General features: G+C 40.0%; 2 protein-coding genes across 2 annotated transcripts; one reads left to right on the forward strand and one right to left on the reverse strand.

Annotated features, from left to right (window-relative positions):
* Positions 1-3655: 3655 nt before the first annotated feature.
* On the reverse strand, positions 3656-4820 carry LOC115929286 (glycine-rich cell wall structural protein 1-like). Its single transcript, XM_030997994.1, has 2 exons — positions 4467-4820; positions 3656-4075 (listed from the first exon to the last, which is right to left on the reverse strand). Exons 1-2 carry the CDS (start codon positions 4818-4820, stop codon positions 3656-3658), a joined length of 774 nt encoding a protein of 257 aa, XP_030853854.1.
* Positions 4821-9280: 4460 nt separating this feature from the next.
* On the forward strand, positions 9281-13852 carry LOC115929287 (protein SON-like). Its single transcript, XM_030997995.1, has 3 exons — positions 9281-9303; positions 9890-10380; positions 13491-13852. The coding sequence occupies exons 1-3, from the start codon at positions 9281-9283 to the stop codon at positions 13850-13852; spliced, it is 876 nt and encodes a 291-aa protein (XP_030853855.1).
* Positions 13853-14490: the final 638 nt, after the last annotated feature.

The following is a 14490-nucleotide window of genomic DNA, read 5'->3' on the forward strand; positions in this document are numbered from 1 at the left end:
CATGCAGGAATAGCTGTATGTATGGCTGACGCTAATGATGGAATAAACAGGTGCATCGTGCTACACATGTGTTTTAAACCTAACTTGAAACATGTATTTTTTTTAATAGAATTTTCTAAACGAATACATGAGCTTTGGTAGCGGATTCAGGATAGGAGAGATAAATTTCGGTTTAACTTTAGAATACCCCACCAAAAGGGTTTATGTACACGAACGTCCGACACCTAGGGTTGTGGTTGGGGATAGGGTTTAGATTTAGGGTTCGGTTTAGGTTAGTGTCGTTACATGAAGATTTAGCTTCATTGGTGAAGCGTTGGTTAACCTACGACCGTCTCCCCAATTTTAATGGTGGGGTATGCTAAAGTTGCTCCCAATTTTCTACTATATTACTAGTTTGTACATACATTTTAATGGTTTGTTAGTAAATGCAAATTTGGTTGCCTCCCCATGCCCCCTTGATCCGCTTCTAATCCTTGGCACATCATGATAAGAACTTTAACTTCGATTGGATATACCCTTGACAAAACCACATCATTCCTTTCTTCAACTGTATCAATGAATTATTGACTGGATGCAGCGCTTTCCTTTAGCATATGATTAATCTGTGTCGTTCTATAGGCTACGCTTTTGTTTATAACATCGATTGGTTTTTGTCATTTCATAGGATCGTACTTGATGTGCGTTCTATACACAAGAACATCCATGCAATGCCAATATTTGTTGCAATGTCTGCAAAAGCTATGTTTGTTTTGGTAGTCGTTGATATGTCAGCATTACCATGGCAACACTGCGTCGCTGTTTTCACGAAGTGACGGTAGTGAAAAAAAATTGCATTCACTTTGCGTGACGATTTTCCTCACTACCGTCACTTCGTGAAAACAAGGACGATTATGTGACGGAACAGATGGTACACAGTTTTCGACTGTCTAAAAAGTCTGCCCATGTTAAGTGTTTGAACATGTGATGCGGATATGTGATATGTTGCTTACAGCTTGCCATCTATATTTATGTTGATGATAGGTGATAGCAATCAGACGATATGCACGTGGAGGTACTAAATTTATTAAAAATGATGGTATATACATTTCAGTTGATCATGATTATAGTATGGACTAATCATACAAAGCGGATGTATAGCCATGCATCCCAACAAAAAGACAATCAAACAAACACAAAATAAAGATACATAAGAGAATGAATCTGGCATAATTTGTGATGTTGAAAGCTGGTAAATCCAAGTTTTAACAATTTCGCTTACTTCTCGTCGATCATGTTGATTTTTGTGCGTAATGGAAACATTTCAAGCTATCTGGATATTCCAAAATAAGCCGATGTCGCCTTTTTAAAACTAGATTTGTGAAGAAGCATACTTTGTGTAACCATATTTCGTTTAAATTCTGTTATAAGAGAATTCTATCCATCTATGATATCATTGATTTATTGAATTGTTTATCGAAAATTACTTTAAAATGTCGGCCCGAAGAATGAACTACATGCAGTTCACAATAAAAGCACATTGAACACATAGCTATGTTAAAACAATTCACAACTCTTACGAGAATACATTGACATATAAAGTAATCATATAAAACTATATGAAAACTATGTATGACCAACTATTCTGAACGTTAAATATAAAGCTGAGGTAACGTGTCTATCTTAGTCGCGTCATCCTGCTTTTTTGTGGTATTTTTGTTCTTTGCGCAGACAAATGTTTTTAGTACGTGCATGGACCCTGGTACGTGTGTCGGTATATCCGTTATGGGCCTAATGAGAAGAACATTTTGTACACTGAATGTTCCAGTGCAATCAGATACTAATCTGTAAATACAAGAATTGTGAATAAGCCTATGTACAATAAACGGACCTTTTAACGAAATGTTTAATAAAGAAAAATCTACCCATCAATATTGACCCGCCGAGGATACTTGTACTTAAATGCAGATAGACAAACCTAGGTTTATGTGCGTCATATCTCATATGACGCGTTTCGACGCGTTTCAAACCAAGGTTTGTACAAACCTTGGTTTGAAACGCGAACCTCTTTTGTGAATTGGGACCATAGTATTCGCACCTGTTCATGTGCACGTCCCCACCCGGATATACGTGTTTAAAATAAACATTGGACATCTTCATATGATAATTCATGCTCGCTTCCCATAACAACGCTCGCTTGGGGTTCGACAGATTCTCTTCGTTTGTATCTGATGGTTCGTTCCAAATCAAATTAACCTGCTGTTGACCTTGTGTGATAAGCGGAGTTCACGCTTGGTATCGATCTCTAAAAACCATCCTCCTTGAGCAGAGAATCTTCATGAACTTTCGAGCGCCGAAAAAAAGATTGATTTAATTTCGATTGTTTAGGGTGAACAAATAATCTTAATTGGAATTTTTCTGAAATTAGTTGTTTCAAAAGAATATTTGCAAATCTCTGATCTGGCGAAAATCATCCAATGACGATGGAAACGCCATTAATCACAACAACAACAACAACAACAACAACAACAACAACAACAACAACAACAACTGATCGGTAATGTCAATGCAATCGAAACCGAGCTGACCCGATTAAACGGATAAAACATAACTACGAAATTGTAAACCATCAAGAGACTCCTAATTAATTGCGATACTGGTTAATTAATTATGTTATTACAATTTGTTATTTTCATTTTTCTTTACTGATAACTGAATTTTCTTATATAACTGAAGATGTGGCGTATATATTCAGTACTGAATGAACGCCATAAAACTATACTCCATCAACAACAACAACAACCGAACGGTATTAACGACTAAAAATCGACAAACATTAAAATTCTAACGGATGATAATGTTAGAGCAGCGAATTAAGATTGTTTTCATGACAAATGACATGAAGATGTCTGAATGTATTCATTCAATTCATTCCGAGTATAATGGAATCAAGAACATAATAAACACTGAAGATATTATTTCTCTTGATATTGTTCTGACCTCATCTGTTGTAAGGCTATCAATTTCGTACAGATTCTTGATGATGGTGGTATCGTATGCATGGGACAAAATACATTGTTTTTTACCCATCTAACTTATTGAAATAAGTTTTTTTTCAAAGAAATTTGTACATAATGATATAATTAATGAAGAGGATAGGATACAAAGTAAATGCGGAATTCCAATTCACTGGCCATAAATATATGACATAATGGCGAAAAAGCCCCCTGCAGATTAAGTGTTGTTAATGCTTTTTATCTATACGTATCAAAATGCGTTGAACTTTATCGGGTTCAAATCAATCAAATGGAACTGGATTCACATACTATAGTTTAACTTGAAGAATATACTCGTACAGTGTCACCATCTGACCTAATCCCTTCTAAAGTCTATAGCAGTTACAAATCTAAGCTTTTCACGGCATTTGTAACTTGTGTCCTTCTGCCAAACCGTCCTCATCATTTGCAATTGTTGCATTTCCTTTTCGGCGCACTGATGCATGTCCCGTCATTAAAATGGGAGGTCCTGATTAAAAGAAGCGAGCTTTATTCTATTTATTCTATACCATGTTTGGCCCACTGTGTGAGGTTTAGGAATACACAACTATACAACACCTACAGAAAAGAAGCTTATGTCGAGATTATTACACGTGTATTCAGGTTTTATATGATTGTAGTAGTCAGTCGTGGAGGCTTTTATTTGTATCCTGGTTGTATATTTGACAACCCCCACCACTCCTCTTTTTGCCTTGTCTACCACCCCAACCCACCACTCCTCTTGTTACCTTGTCTACCACCCCAACCCCCACCACTCCTCTTGTTGCCTTGTCTACCACCCCAACCCCCACTACTCCTCTTGTTGCCTTGTCTACCACCCCAACCCCGCCACTCATCTTGTTGCCTTGTTCACCACCCCACCCCCAAACACTCCTCTTGTTGCCTTGTCTACCACCCCAACCCCCACCACTCCTCTTGTTGCCTTGTCTATCACCCCAACCCCCACCACTCCTCTTGTTGCCTTGTCTACCACCCCAACCACCACCACTCCTCTTGTTGCCTTGTCTACCACCCCAACCCCACCACTCCTCTTGTTGCCTTGTCTATCACCCCAACCCCCACCACTCCTCTCACTATGAACATGACTGACAATGAAAGCGGACAAAATATACAGTTCCTCAGGTAGACAAAGGAACATCCCTTCACTGCTATTATGTAAAAATGTGTAGAACAGGTGTCACATGCATATTCATCTTTTTACATAATAGCAGTGAAGGGATGTTCTTTTGTCTACCTGAGGAACTGTATATTTTGTCCGCTCTCTTTGTCCGTAATGTTCATAGTGTCTTGTTGCCTTGTCTACCACCCCGACCCCCACCACTCCTCTTGTTGCCTTGTCTACCACCCCAACCCCCACCACTCCTCTTGTTGCCTTGTCTACCACCCCAACTCCCACCACTCCTCCTGTTGCCTTGTCTACCACCCAACCCTCACCACTCCTCTTGTTGCCTTGTCTACCACCCAACTCCCACCACTCCTCCTGTTGCCTTGTCTACCACCCCAACCCACACCACTCCTCTTGTTGCCTTGTCTACCACCCCAACCCCCACCACTCCTCTTGTTGCCTTGTCTACCACCCCAACCCCCACCACTCCTCTTGTTGCCTTGTTTACCACCCCAACCCCCACTACTCCTCTTGTTGCCTTGTCTACCACCCCAACCCACCACTCCTCTTGTTGCCTTGTCTACCACCCCAACCCCCACCACTCCTCTTGTTGCCTTGTTTACCACCCCAACCCCCACTACTCCTCTTGTTGCCTTGTCTACCACCCCAACCCCACCACTCATCTTGTTGCCTTGTTCACCACCCCACCCCCAAACACTCCTCTTGTTGCCTTGTCTACCACCCCAACCCCACCACTCCTCTTGTTGCCTTGTCTATCACCCCAACCCCCACCACTCCTCTTGTTGCCTTGTCTACCACCCCAACCACCACCACTCCTCTTGTTGCCTTGTCTACCACCCCAACCCCACCACTCCTCTTGTTGCCTTGTCTATCACCCCGACCCCCACCACTCCTCTTGTTGCCTTGTCTACCACCCCGACCCCCACCACTCCTCTTGTTGCCTTGCCTACCACCCCGACCCCCACCACTCCTCTTGTTGCCTTGTCTACCACCCCAACTCCCACCACTCCTCCTGTTGCCTTGTCTACCACCCAACCCTCACCACTCCTTTTGTTGCCTTGTCTACCACCCCAACTCCCACCACTCCTCCTGTTGCCTTGTCTACCACCCCAACCCACACCACTCCTCTTGTTGCCTTGTCTACCACCCCACCACCCCCAACCCCCACCACTTCTCTTGTTGTTTTTTAATTCCTCCGGTAGTTTTACTTTTAAAAAGTAGCTCTTTCATACATGATACAATAACTGATTTCATTATGACTCTGGGGCTATTTTGGATATTCTATTAGACATTTTAATTAAATGAGTCAGTATTGACTTGATGAATATCATCATGTTAGTAACAATCACTGCAATAGGCCTATGCAATATAATTTAGCCTATTTATGTAGCATGTGTATATGATAACTTACAACACATTTGGTCGTTAAGTTCAAGATTTTGATATGATGATATTCTCGATACGTTTATGACAAGATTGTCGACAACCTTTGCAAACATCTCTTGTAAAATCTAATATAGAATTCCATTGTCTCGTAAATGTTTACCGGACGTTAAGTTACTTACTTACTTAACAAATCATATCTTTAAAATTGATGCAAAGAAAAATCTTGGAAGAGTTGATCACCATTCCCCATACCCTTTAATGGGATGACGTTGGCTTATGCCATCGTTGGAGAGTGATTAATTTGGTCATCAGTGTTAGATGTTTGCCCACTGGTAGCACCGCAAAAGTGGATCATAAACTACTGACATTTCGAACAGTTCAATAATTGATAGCGAAAAAGCATAAATTGCGCGGGAAGATATCGTCTGCTAAAGATCAAATAGATTTTAGCCAATATCATTTTAATCAGTCAGTTCCACATTACCTAATATAAGTTGACATTCGGCATAAAATGCGGGGGTAGATATTGTCTGCTAAAGATCAAAATTAATTTTGGACATTTATAATTCAAAGTAATTTCTCATTCGATTCTGTCGAGATCTGCTTTATATTTTAAAGCGAATGTACATGTATATAGGATGGATTAAGACTTTCTTTGATGCTTCACTCGTTGATTTGCATTGCTGCAAATGTTCTACATGTATATAATTTTCCTCGAATACAAGAAATGCCGACCCCCCCCCCCCCCACACACACGCACAGATTCGTGATTAATTTGCACATATGCCAATTAAGCTTCATCGATTTGTGTAAATTTTCTGGAGTGGTAAAAATGACACATTTGATAATATTTAGTCTGCTGTAAACTCTTCTCTTTTCCTTTTAAGATAATGTAGTAATTAGGTAGCCTTGGCCATAAAGGTTATGCGACATGTAATACTTTTTCTATCACTAAAGTTTTCTGTGTATCTAGAGATAAAATATAGTATTGAAAACTCGTAACCATGTTCATCGTAATTTATGTCATTTCGTGCTTACACTAATATTGACTCATTATTGCAGTCGCGTCACAATAAACGCACAACAATTATTATTTAATTCCTGATATATACATTGTAAAGACAATGAGTTGTGAGTATAAAGTGTTGCCCTTTAGTTTAAGGGCATGTCAAATGCATATTATATCTGTATAATTGGTGGATGCGATTGATATCGTTTGTTGCAAGTCATGTCTCTTTGTCCAGCATACAAAGAGCTCAATATTGTAAAGACATAATAATGTTACATTTATTTCATGATGTGGAGTATATGGTGCATGACATATAATTTTCTACAGTGTAGTTAACGCGTCTGCTTTTTTCGGTGCGTTGTTTTTGTTTTTTTTGCTCATAAAACTGACTTCTATTGTTGTCTCTGATGTCCTTGTCAGTTATACGTGATGACATGTCATCGCTCACGATTAAACACAACCAATTATGTCCATTTGCATCCCTTTTATCATCTGCTAGCATATCACGCGATCAAGCGATTACCAAATAACGATCGCATGGGTCTAACACTAGGCTCTTTTCTAGGCTTTCCTTCCGTAATTGATCTATTTGAAGAGATAATAAAATACATGTAACTTTTTTGAACCCTTGTAAATCATGGTTACGCTAAATTTATAATATGTTATTTAAATTATCAAGCAAGGGCGATAATTAAGTCTCTATTGAATTCAATATGTTTAGGAAAATATGAAATTCATTTTCCCCGCCAATGTAGCCGAAGAAAGACCAACAATAGACCATTTTCGTAATGACCATAAACAAATCTAGTGCATAAATCTTCGTTAAGCGCCATGTTACAAATTATTTCATTCACCTGTTACATATAATTGTATTTCAAAAGTAGAATGCGCATTGCATATTTTCATCGTTGCTAAGTAGGACAGACATAATTATGACTTGTCCTACCTTAAAACAAATATATGCAATTTGCACTCTGGCTATTTTTTAACCAAAGCTAACTACGAACTGGTCTACATGTATACGATATGAACTATCGATGTCGACATTATTCGGATTATTCTGTTCGGCTCCTCCTTCGTCCTGGAAATGGTTCGACGACTATCAGGATTACATGCATGCCATTTTGAAGTGGGACGGGGGCGCGTGCAATAGTAATTATACCAACGATTTTGGCCTGGTTTTAAAGACTAAATAAAAGCTCACGAGTTATTTCAGGCGGTCAAGTGAAACGTCCTCTTTCTGAGGCGGGGTTATTATTTTGTTTGAGCAAAGCGATACTATTGATCGCCGTCCCGCTGGGAACTTTCTCTTTTGTTTCGTGTCTGTTTACAAAAGGTATCCATTGCTCCCTGCCAAGACTTTTAACCTTTCTTTGTCTGTTTTATTGAATTTTATTAGTCTCTTGTAATCCAAAATCGACAATAGTCAAATAAATATAGATGTGCTGTCTTCTGTAACGCGAATTCCTGCCCGCCATTGAGGGTTTTTCGAACGCGAATTTGAATATCTTGAATTCCAATATCTGCTGTTACCAGCATTACAACATCCCGCATCATTGTTCAAAACTGGAATAACGAAATGCTGTTCCTAAAGATTTGTCTAAACTGTTTTTGTGGTACTCGCAGTTTTCTTCTTACACAAATATTCGTATTACAAACTGTAAGGGTCTTTGCATATTTTGTTAGGGGAGGGTATGGTTAAGGGCTGTTTTATGTGGCTCCAATAGGACATTTTGGTAATAATTTTATTCACCTCTTACGAATAATAATTGTACATACATGTAATGTTTCAATAGCGAGCATTATTATTCACATTGCATATATTACATGTTGTTAGGTAGGGCAGGCCATACAATATGTCTTATCTAGCAACAACTAATGTGCAATTTGAATTCTGACTACTGTGATACATTTATTCGTAGCAGGTGAATAAAATACTTCGTAATAAGGCGCTTTATATAGGCATATGCATGCATTTGATAACATTAACGAAAATGCCCCAATATTTGGCAGTAATAAATCTTGTACATGTGAAGACACCCTTTATAATTCAAGATATTTACCTTCATTCTATCATATTTTTTATAATTGAAGTTTCTTTATCATATCTTTGATTGTTTAAATGAATATTTTTTTTGCATTTACACGATTTTCGAATGTGAAATGAAATGTTGAGAAAATCGTTTTTTATGCATCAAGCAGGCTCTATGTTATGAAATCCTCAATTTTTTTTAGTGAAAAACAAACAAATAGGATTCAGTTAAGGAGTCAATTTAATGTGTTATCTTTAAAATAAAGAAATTTGACCCTCTCGCTCAGGGAAAGATTAACTAGCTCTTACAACAGCCGTGGTTGCTTTGAAAAGATCGATTTGAAATAGAAAAATAACAAAAAACCGTGGTCAATTTCACAGTTGGCTACTACTGGCTCTTATTACGCGTTAGGTTACAATTATTAACGGACAATGATTCTCGTTTGTAACAGGTTTCTTTTATGCTGAGTGAATGCTGGAATTTATATCGAAATTCATATGACCGTGTGTTTATATCATTGACGGATTTAAAGGGAAAGGAGTTGAAATTAATCTTTTACCGCAGTAATAGTTTCTTTGAGAATCTATTTTAGTCTTTAAAAAACATTCTATGCTATCCTATGAAACTAAGATGTCAGTATCGTCACATACCCCATGCTAATAAATCCAACTCACAATTTTTTTTTTTTACGGAGATGAAGAGAAGATACAAAAATCGGTATATTAATTTAAACCTAAAACTTTATTTGCCGATAATTGTAACATTGTGATCGTCATCAAGAAATATTGTCAATTCTTCCTTTAATGAAAAATGAAATCGAAGCTCATTGGAGTGAGCATATTTATATACTCAATAAATCGTACGACACGTAGCTCCAGGTGTTCGGCGGTGAAGTTCCTACACGAATTTCCTAACCTCATCCCTCGACCAAACACTACACCTCAAACCTCGACCAAACTCTACACCTCAACCCTCGACCAAACTCTACACCTCAACCCTCGACCAAGCACTACACCTCAACCCTCGACCAAACTCTACACCTCATCCCTCGACCAAACACTACACCTCAACCCTCGACCAAGCACTACACCTTAACCGTCAAACCAACACTACACATCAACCCTCGACCAAACTCTACACCTCAACCCTCGACCAAACTCTACACCTCAACCCTCGACCAAACACTACACCTCAACCCGACCAAACTCTACACCTGAACCCGACCAAACTCTACATCTCAACCCTCGACCAACCTCTACATCTCAACCCTCGACCAAACTCTACACCTCAACCCTCGACCAAGCACTACACCTCAACCCTCGACCAAACACTACACCTCAACCCTCGTCCAAACTCTACACCTTAACCCTCGACCAAGCACTACACCTCAACCCTCGTCCAAATTCTACACCTCAACCCTCGTCCAAACTCTACACCTCAACCCTCGACCAAACACTACACCTCAACCCGACCAAACTCTACACGTCATCCCTCGACCAAACTCTACACCTCAACCCGACCAAACTCTACATCTAAACCCTCGTCCAAACTCTACACCTCAACCCTCGACGAAACACTACACATCAACCCTCGTCCAAACTCTACACCTCAACCCTCGACCAAACACTACACCTCAACCCTCGACCAAACACTACACATCAACCCTCGACCAAGCACTACACCTCAACCCTCGACCAAACACTACACCTCAACCCTCGTCCAAACTCTACACCTCAACCCTCGACCAAACACTACACATCAACCCTCGACCAAACTACACCTCATACCCTAACCGTATACCTAACATGAAACTCAATTGCAGCCCTAATCCTAAACTTGTGACGAAATTTGTATTACGGATAAGGACTTTGTATCTTTTTTCGTTTCTCATTTTCACTATATTTGCAATATGCTGTGTGATTTTGTTTCGCATTGCAATGTTAATCTATACATTTCATTATTTGCTTGTTATATTTTTATTGTTTATAGAAGTCACTATTTGTTTCATGTTCCTAATCAGGACCATGATAAAAACAGCTTTGCTGATCTTGTTTTTACATTGTATATTATACGTTTCAATAAATAAAGTAATGAATAAAGCCCAGAGGCTCGAAGGAAAATGCCGAAAAAACCATATGATATCATTGAATTTGAACTTTAATCCTGGATTCTCTTCAGCCCGTTCGTTTATTACGTCGTCAGCTCAATCACGAGAGAGAGAAAAAAAAATGGGCCTTCATCTTCAGTAGATAACAGCGCGTTACCATGGTGATATCAACACTTCACATAGCATTGTTATTGTAATCATTAATCCCCAACTGTAGCTGAAATAACATTATCACTTCCGTCTGTTTGAGCTTGACTTAAAGGGACTTGGTAACATTGTTCAGATGAGAGAAAGTGGTGCTAAGGTAGTGACTTCAATGCTAGATGTACACTTAAAGATAATCTGAAAATTTGAGTGAAAACGGACCATTATTCATGGTACAAATTGGGAAAAACTGATCTGATCGATTCCTTAATTCTCCCAACTGTATTATTACAATTTAATTACATTTTAGGTGAATGGAAATCTCACAAAGCAATAAAATGACTCTACATGTACATTCCGTTCCAGACATTTAAGTGTTGACAGATTTTTTATAGCCTGTTTTATGTCTTTTTTTCAATTATAAAATGCTTAGAGCCTGTATCTTTTACTGCATGGTATTATTGACTGCATTATTATGGAGTGACAGGCCAAGATTAATACAAACTGCAAATCGTTATCCCTTTTCTTTCTGCATATTACATATTTATGTTTAATATGTAACGTCAGGCTCGATGTTATTCTTGTGAATATAGAGCTATCTTTTTTTTGATATTTCATTTGAAGCATATTGCATGCAGGGGCGTCGCTAGACCTATTTCAGTGGGGGGGGGGGAGTATAGAGGATAACGATTTCCGACAAAACTAGCCACCAATTACCGACAAAATTAAATGTCCCAATATCTACAAATTTAACCCTATAAACCCGGGCCCGAAGGCTAAATTGTTTTTTCTATGGACTTTCTATAGTACTTGCGTATGCGCAAATGGTCAATTTCCTCGACGACAAAAAATATACGAATTATTTCGTCAACTTAGTCAGCATCATAGCTATATATTTCAATGCAGGTGCGGAGCCATGATCTTATTTTAGGGAGGGGCGGTAGTGAGCAAGCGAATCACTTAAAGAGCGCGCGAAGCGCGGAAGCTTAGACGTTTCCTTAAAATAATAGGAAAAGAAGATGATTTATTGTACCGGTCTCGACTGTTAATTCTTGTCTGAATGAAGCTACCCCCCCCCCCCCCCCCCTCCGCGCGAAGCGCGAAAGCTTTGACGTTTCATTAAATTATGAGAAAAAGCAGACGATTCGGTGTACTGTTCTTTACTCTTAATCCTTATCTGAATTCAGTTCTCCCCAACCCGAAGCTATGACGTTTCATTAAATTATTAGAGAAAGAAGACGATTCGTTGTACCGTTTTCGACTCTTAATAAGCCCTAATTGTCTGAATTCAGTTTCCCCCTTTAGCGCGAAAGCTTTGATGTTTCCTTAAATTATAAGAGAAAGTAGACGATTCGTTGTACCGTTTACGACCCTTAATCCTTGTCTGAATTCGGTTGTCCCCTCCTGCGAGAAGCGCGAAAAGCTTAGACGTTTGATTGAAATATTACAGAAAGAAGATGATTCGTTGTACCGTTCTCGACTCGTCTAAAATAAAGTTTCCCCCTCCCGCGCAGAGCGCGGAATTTTTTGCGTTTCATCAAAATATAGAGAAAGAAGACGATTTGTTGTACCGTTTGCGACTCTTAATAAGCCCTATTTGTCTGAATTCAGTTTCCCCCTCTCGCGCGAAGCGCGGAAGCTTTGACATTTCCTTAAATTATCAGAGAAAGAAGACGATTCGTTGTACCGTTCTCGACCCGGGTAAATGAAGTTTTCCCCTCCCGCGCAAAGCGTGAAATTTTTGGCGTTTCATCAAAATATAGAGAAAGGACGACGATTCGTCGTACCGTTATTGACTCTTTATCCTTGTTTGAATTTAGTTTCCTCGAACATTTTAAACCTCTGATTTCTTTAGCTGATATTATAGGAATGTGAAACTTCGAGAAAATAAAAGTTTTGTAGTTGTAGTCACTCTCGAAGTCGTCACAGCGGATAAAAAGTCACAGTTCGTAGGGAAAAAAACTTGTCGGCCGACCGACAATATACATCTCACCGACTTCAAACTTCTGCATTGATATATCGACCAAGAAAACCGACACAGCTGACCCGACACAGCAACATATTTACCCGTGTCTTTCTTGCTCCCTCGACGAGACGACTCCACCCAACAACCCCCTCTCTCTTTTACTCCCACTCCTTCTCTCTCAGGCTCTTACCTACTCCTTGCTTTCATCCCCCGTTTCTTTTGTTTCCCTTTTCTCTTTTTCCTTCTTTTTTTCCTTTTCTTTCTTTTCTTTCTTTTCCTTCCTTTCCTCTCCTCTCTCTTTTTCTTTTTTTTCTTTCTTCTCTTTTCTTTCCTTTTTTTCCTTTCTTTTCCTTTCTTTTCCTTTCTTTCTTTTCTTTTCCTTTTCTTTTTTTCTTTTTTCTCCCTTTCCCTCTCTTTTTCCCCTCCCCCTTTTCTCTCTTTTCCCGACGACAGCGCAATTTTACCGACAATATCCTGACAGATGAAGGGGTGTCGCACCCCCACACCCCCCCCCCTTTGTCGACGCCCCTGATTGCATGTAAGAGCACATCAACACCACGACTTTTTACTCATTATTTTGTTTTGATAATGAACGATGATGATATTGATGGTTAGAGCTCTTCTGAAAACTTAACAGAGGGTTCACGAAACTGACATTGTCGGCCTCGTGCTCTATCGGTCTACCAGGATGTCCTGAGGCGTCGTGCTCTATCGGACTACCAGGATGTCCCAAGGCCTCGTGCTCTATCGGACTACCAGGATGTCCCGAGGCCTCGTGCTCTATCGGTCTACCAGAATGTCCCGAGGCCTCGTGCTCTATCGGTCTACCAGGATGTACCGAGGCCTCGTGCTCTATCGGACTACCAGGATATCCCGAGGCCTCGTGCTCTATCGGACTACCAGGATGTCCCGAGGCCTCGTGCTCTATCGGTCTACCAGGATGTCCCGAGGCCTCGTGCTCTATCGGTCTACCAGGATGTGCCGAGGCCTCGTGCTCTATCGGTCTACCAGGATGTCCCGAATCTGGATATGAATATATATATACTTGACACGACAAATAAGACATAGCTTGAAACCAGACTGTACAAGTGAAAGTCATTCTAATAATCCCATCAAATTCCAAGTTCGTTGATTAGGTCATCAATAGTGTTCACTAACAAGAGAATTAGCCGAGCATCAGCATCATCTACAACAAAGGAGGATACAATGGGGGTTAAAGCTTGACGCTAAGTCAACCCAAAGCGATCGAGGCTCCCTGGTGCGCCCGAAAGCTGGTCCGGAATCTTAATATCATGCGGTTGGTAGCGTATATCCCCTCGTTCGTTAAACTCTGAAGGAAATGACGCCCGAAATGACGTCGCCCGGTCATTGACATGTTTTAAGATGATGATGAGGACCCAATTAGTACCCTTAACACCCGCAGACTCCCGAACTCCAAGACAGTGCATGGAAGCGGGACGAAGAAAGAACATCGCCCATTCTACAGACGGTATTATTTTGAACATTTTGAGACCCTTCACGAGTTCTCTGTCTTATCTGCCGTAATGAATGACAACAAATTATTATAGCAGAAGGCACCACGGGATGGGAGGGGTGGGGTAAGAGGGTGTTGGTAGACGCTAGGTTATGACGTCTCCCGGTCATTGGCATGTTGATAAGGAAGACCCCTTTATTGTCCTTTGATAGG

The sequence above is a fragment of the Strongylocentrotus purpuratus genome, unplaced genomic scaffold (assembly GCF_000002235.5).
Source record: "Strongylocentrotus purpuratus isolate Spur 01 unplaced genomic scaffold, Spur_5.0 spur5_scaffold_4, whole genome shotgun sequence".
In the NCBI taxonomy this organism is placed as follows: domain Eukaryota; kingdom Metazoa; phylum Echinodermata; class Echinoidea; order Camarodonta; family Strongylocentrotidae; genus Strongylocentrotus; species Strongylocentrotus purpuratus.

What these genes read in the sequence shown, in the direction of transcription:
- LOC115929286 (XM_030997994.1), bottom strand. Translation starts at nt 4,820, where the DNA reads ATGAGTGGTGGGGTTGGGGTGGTAGACAAGGCAACAAGAGGAGTAGTG. An exon ending in ACAAGGCAACAAGAGGAGTG is followed by an intron (nt 4,076 to 4,466) that starts GTGAGGGTTGGG and finishes TTGGGGTGATAG; the next exon opens with ACAAGGCAACAAGAGGAGTG.
- LOC115929287 (XM_030997995.1), top strand. Translation starts at nt 9,281, where the DNA reads ATGAAGAGAAGATACAAAAATCG. An exon ending in AAGAGAAGATACAAAAATCG is followed by an intron (nt 9,304 to 9,889) that starts GTATATTAATTT and finishes CCCTCGACCAAG; the next exon opens with CACTACACCTCAACCCTCGA. An exon ending in CTACACCTCATACCCTAACC is followed by an intron (nt 10,381 to 13,490) that starts GTATACCTAACA and finishes TCGGTCTACCAG; the next exon opens with GATGTCCTGAGGCGTCGTGC.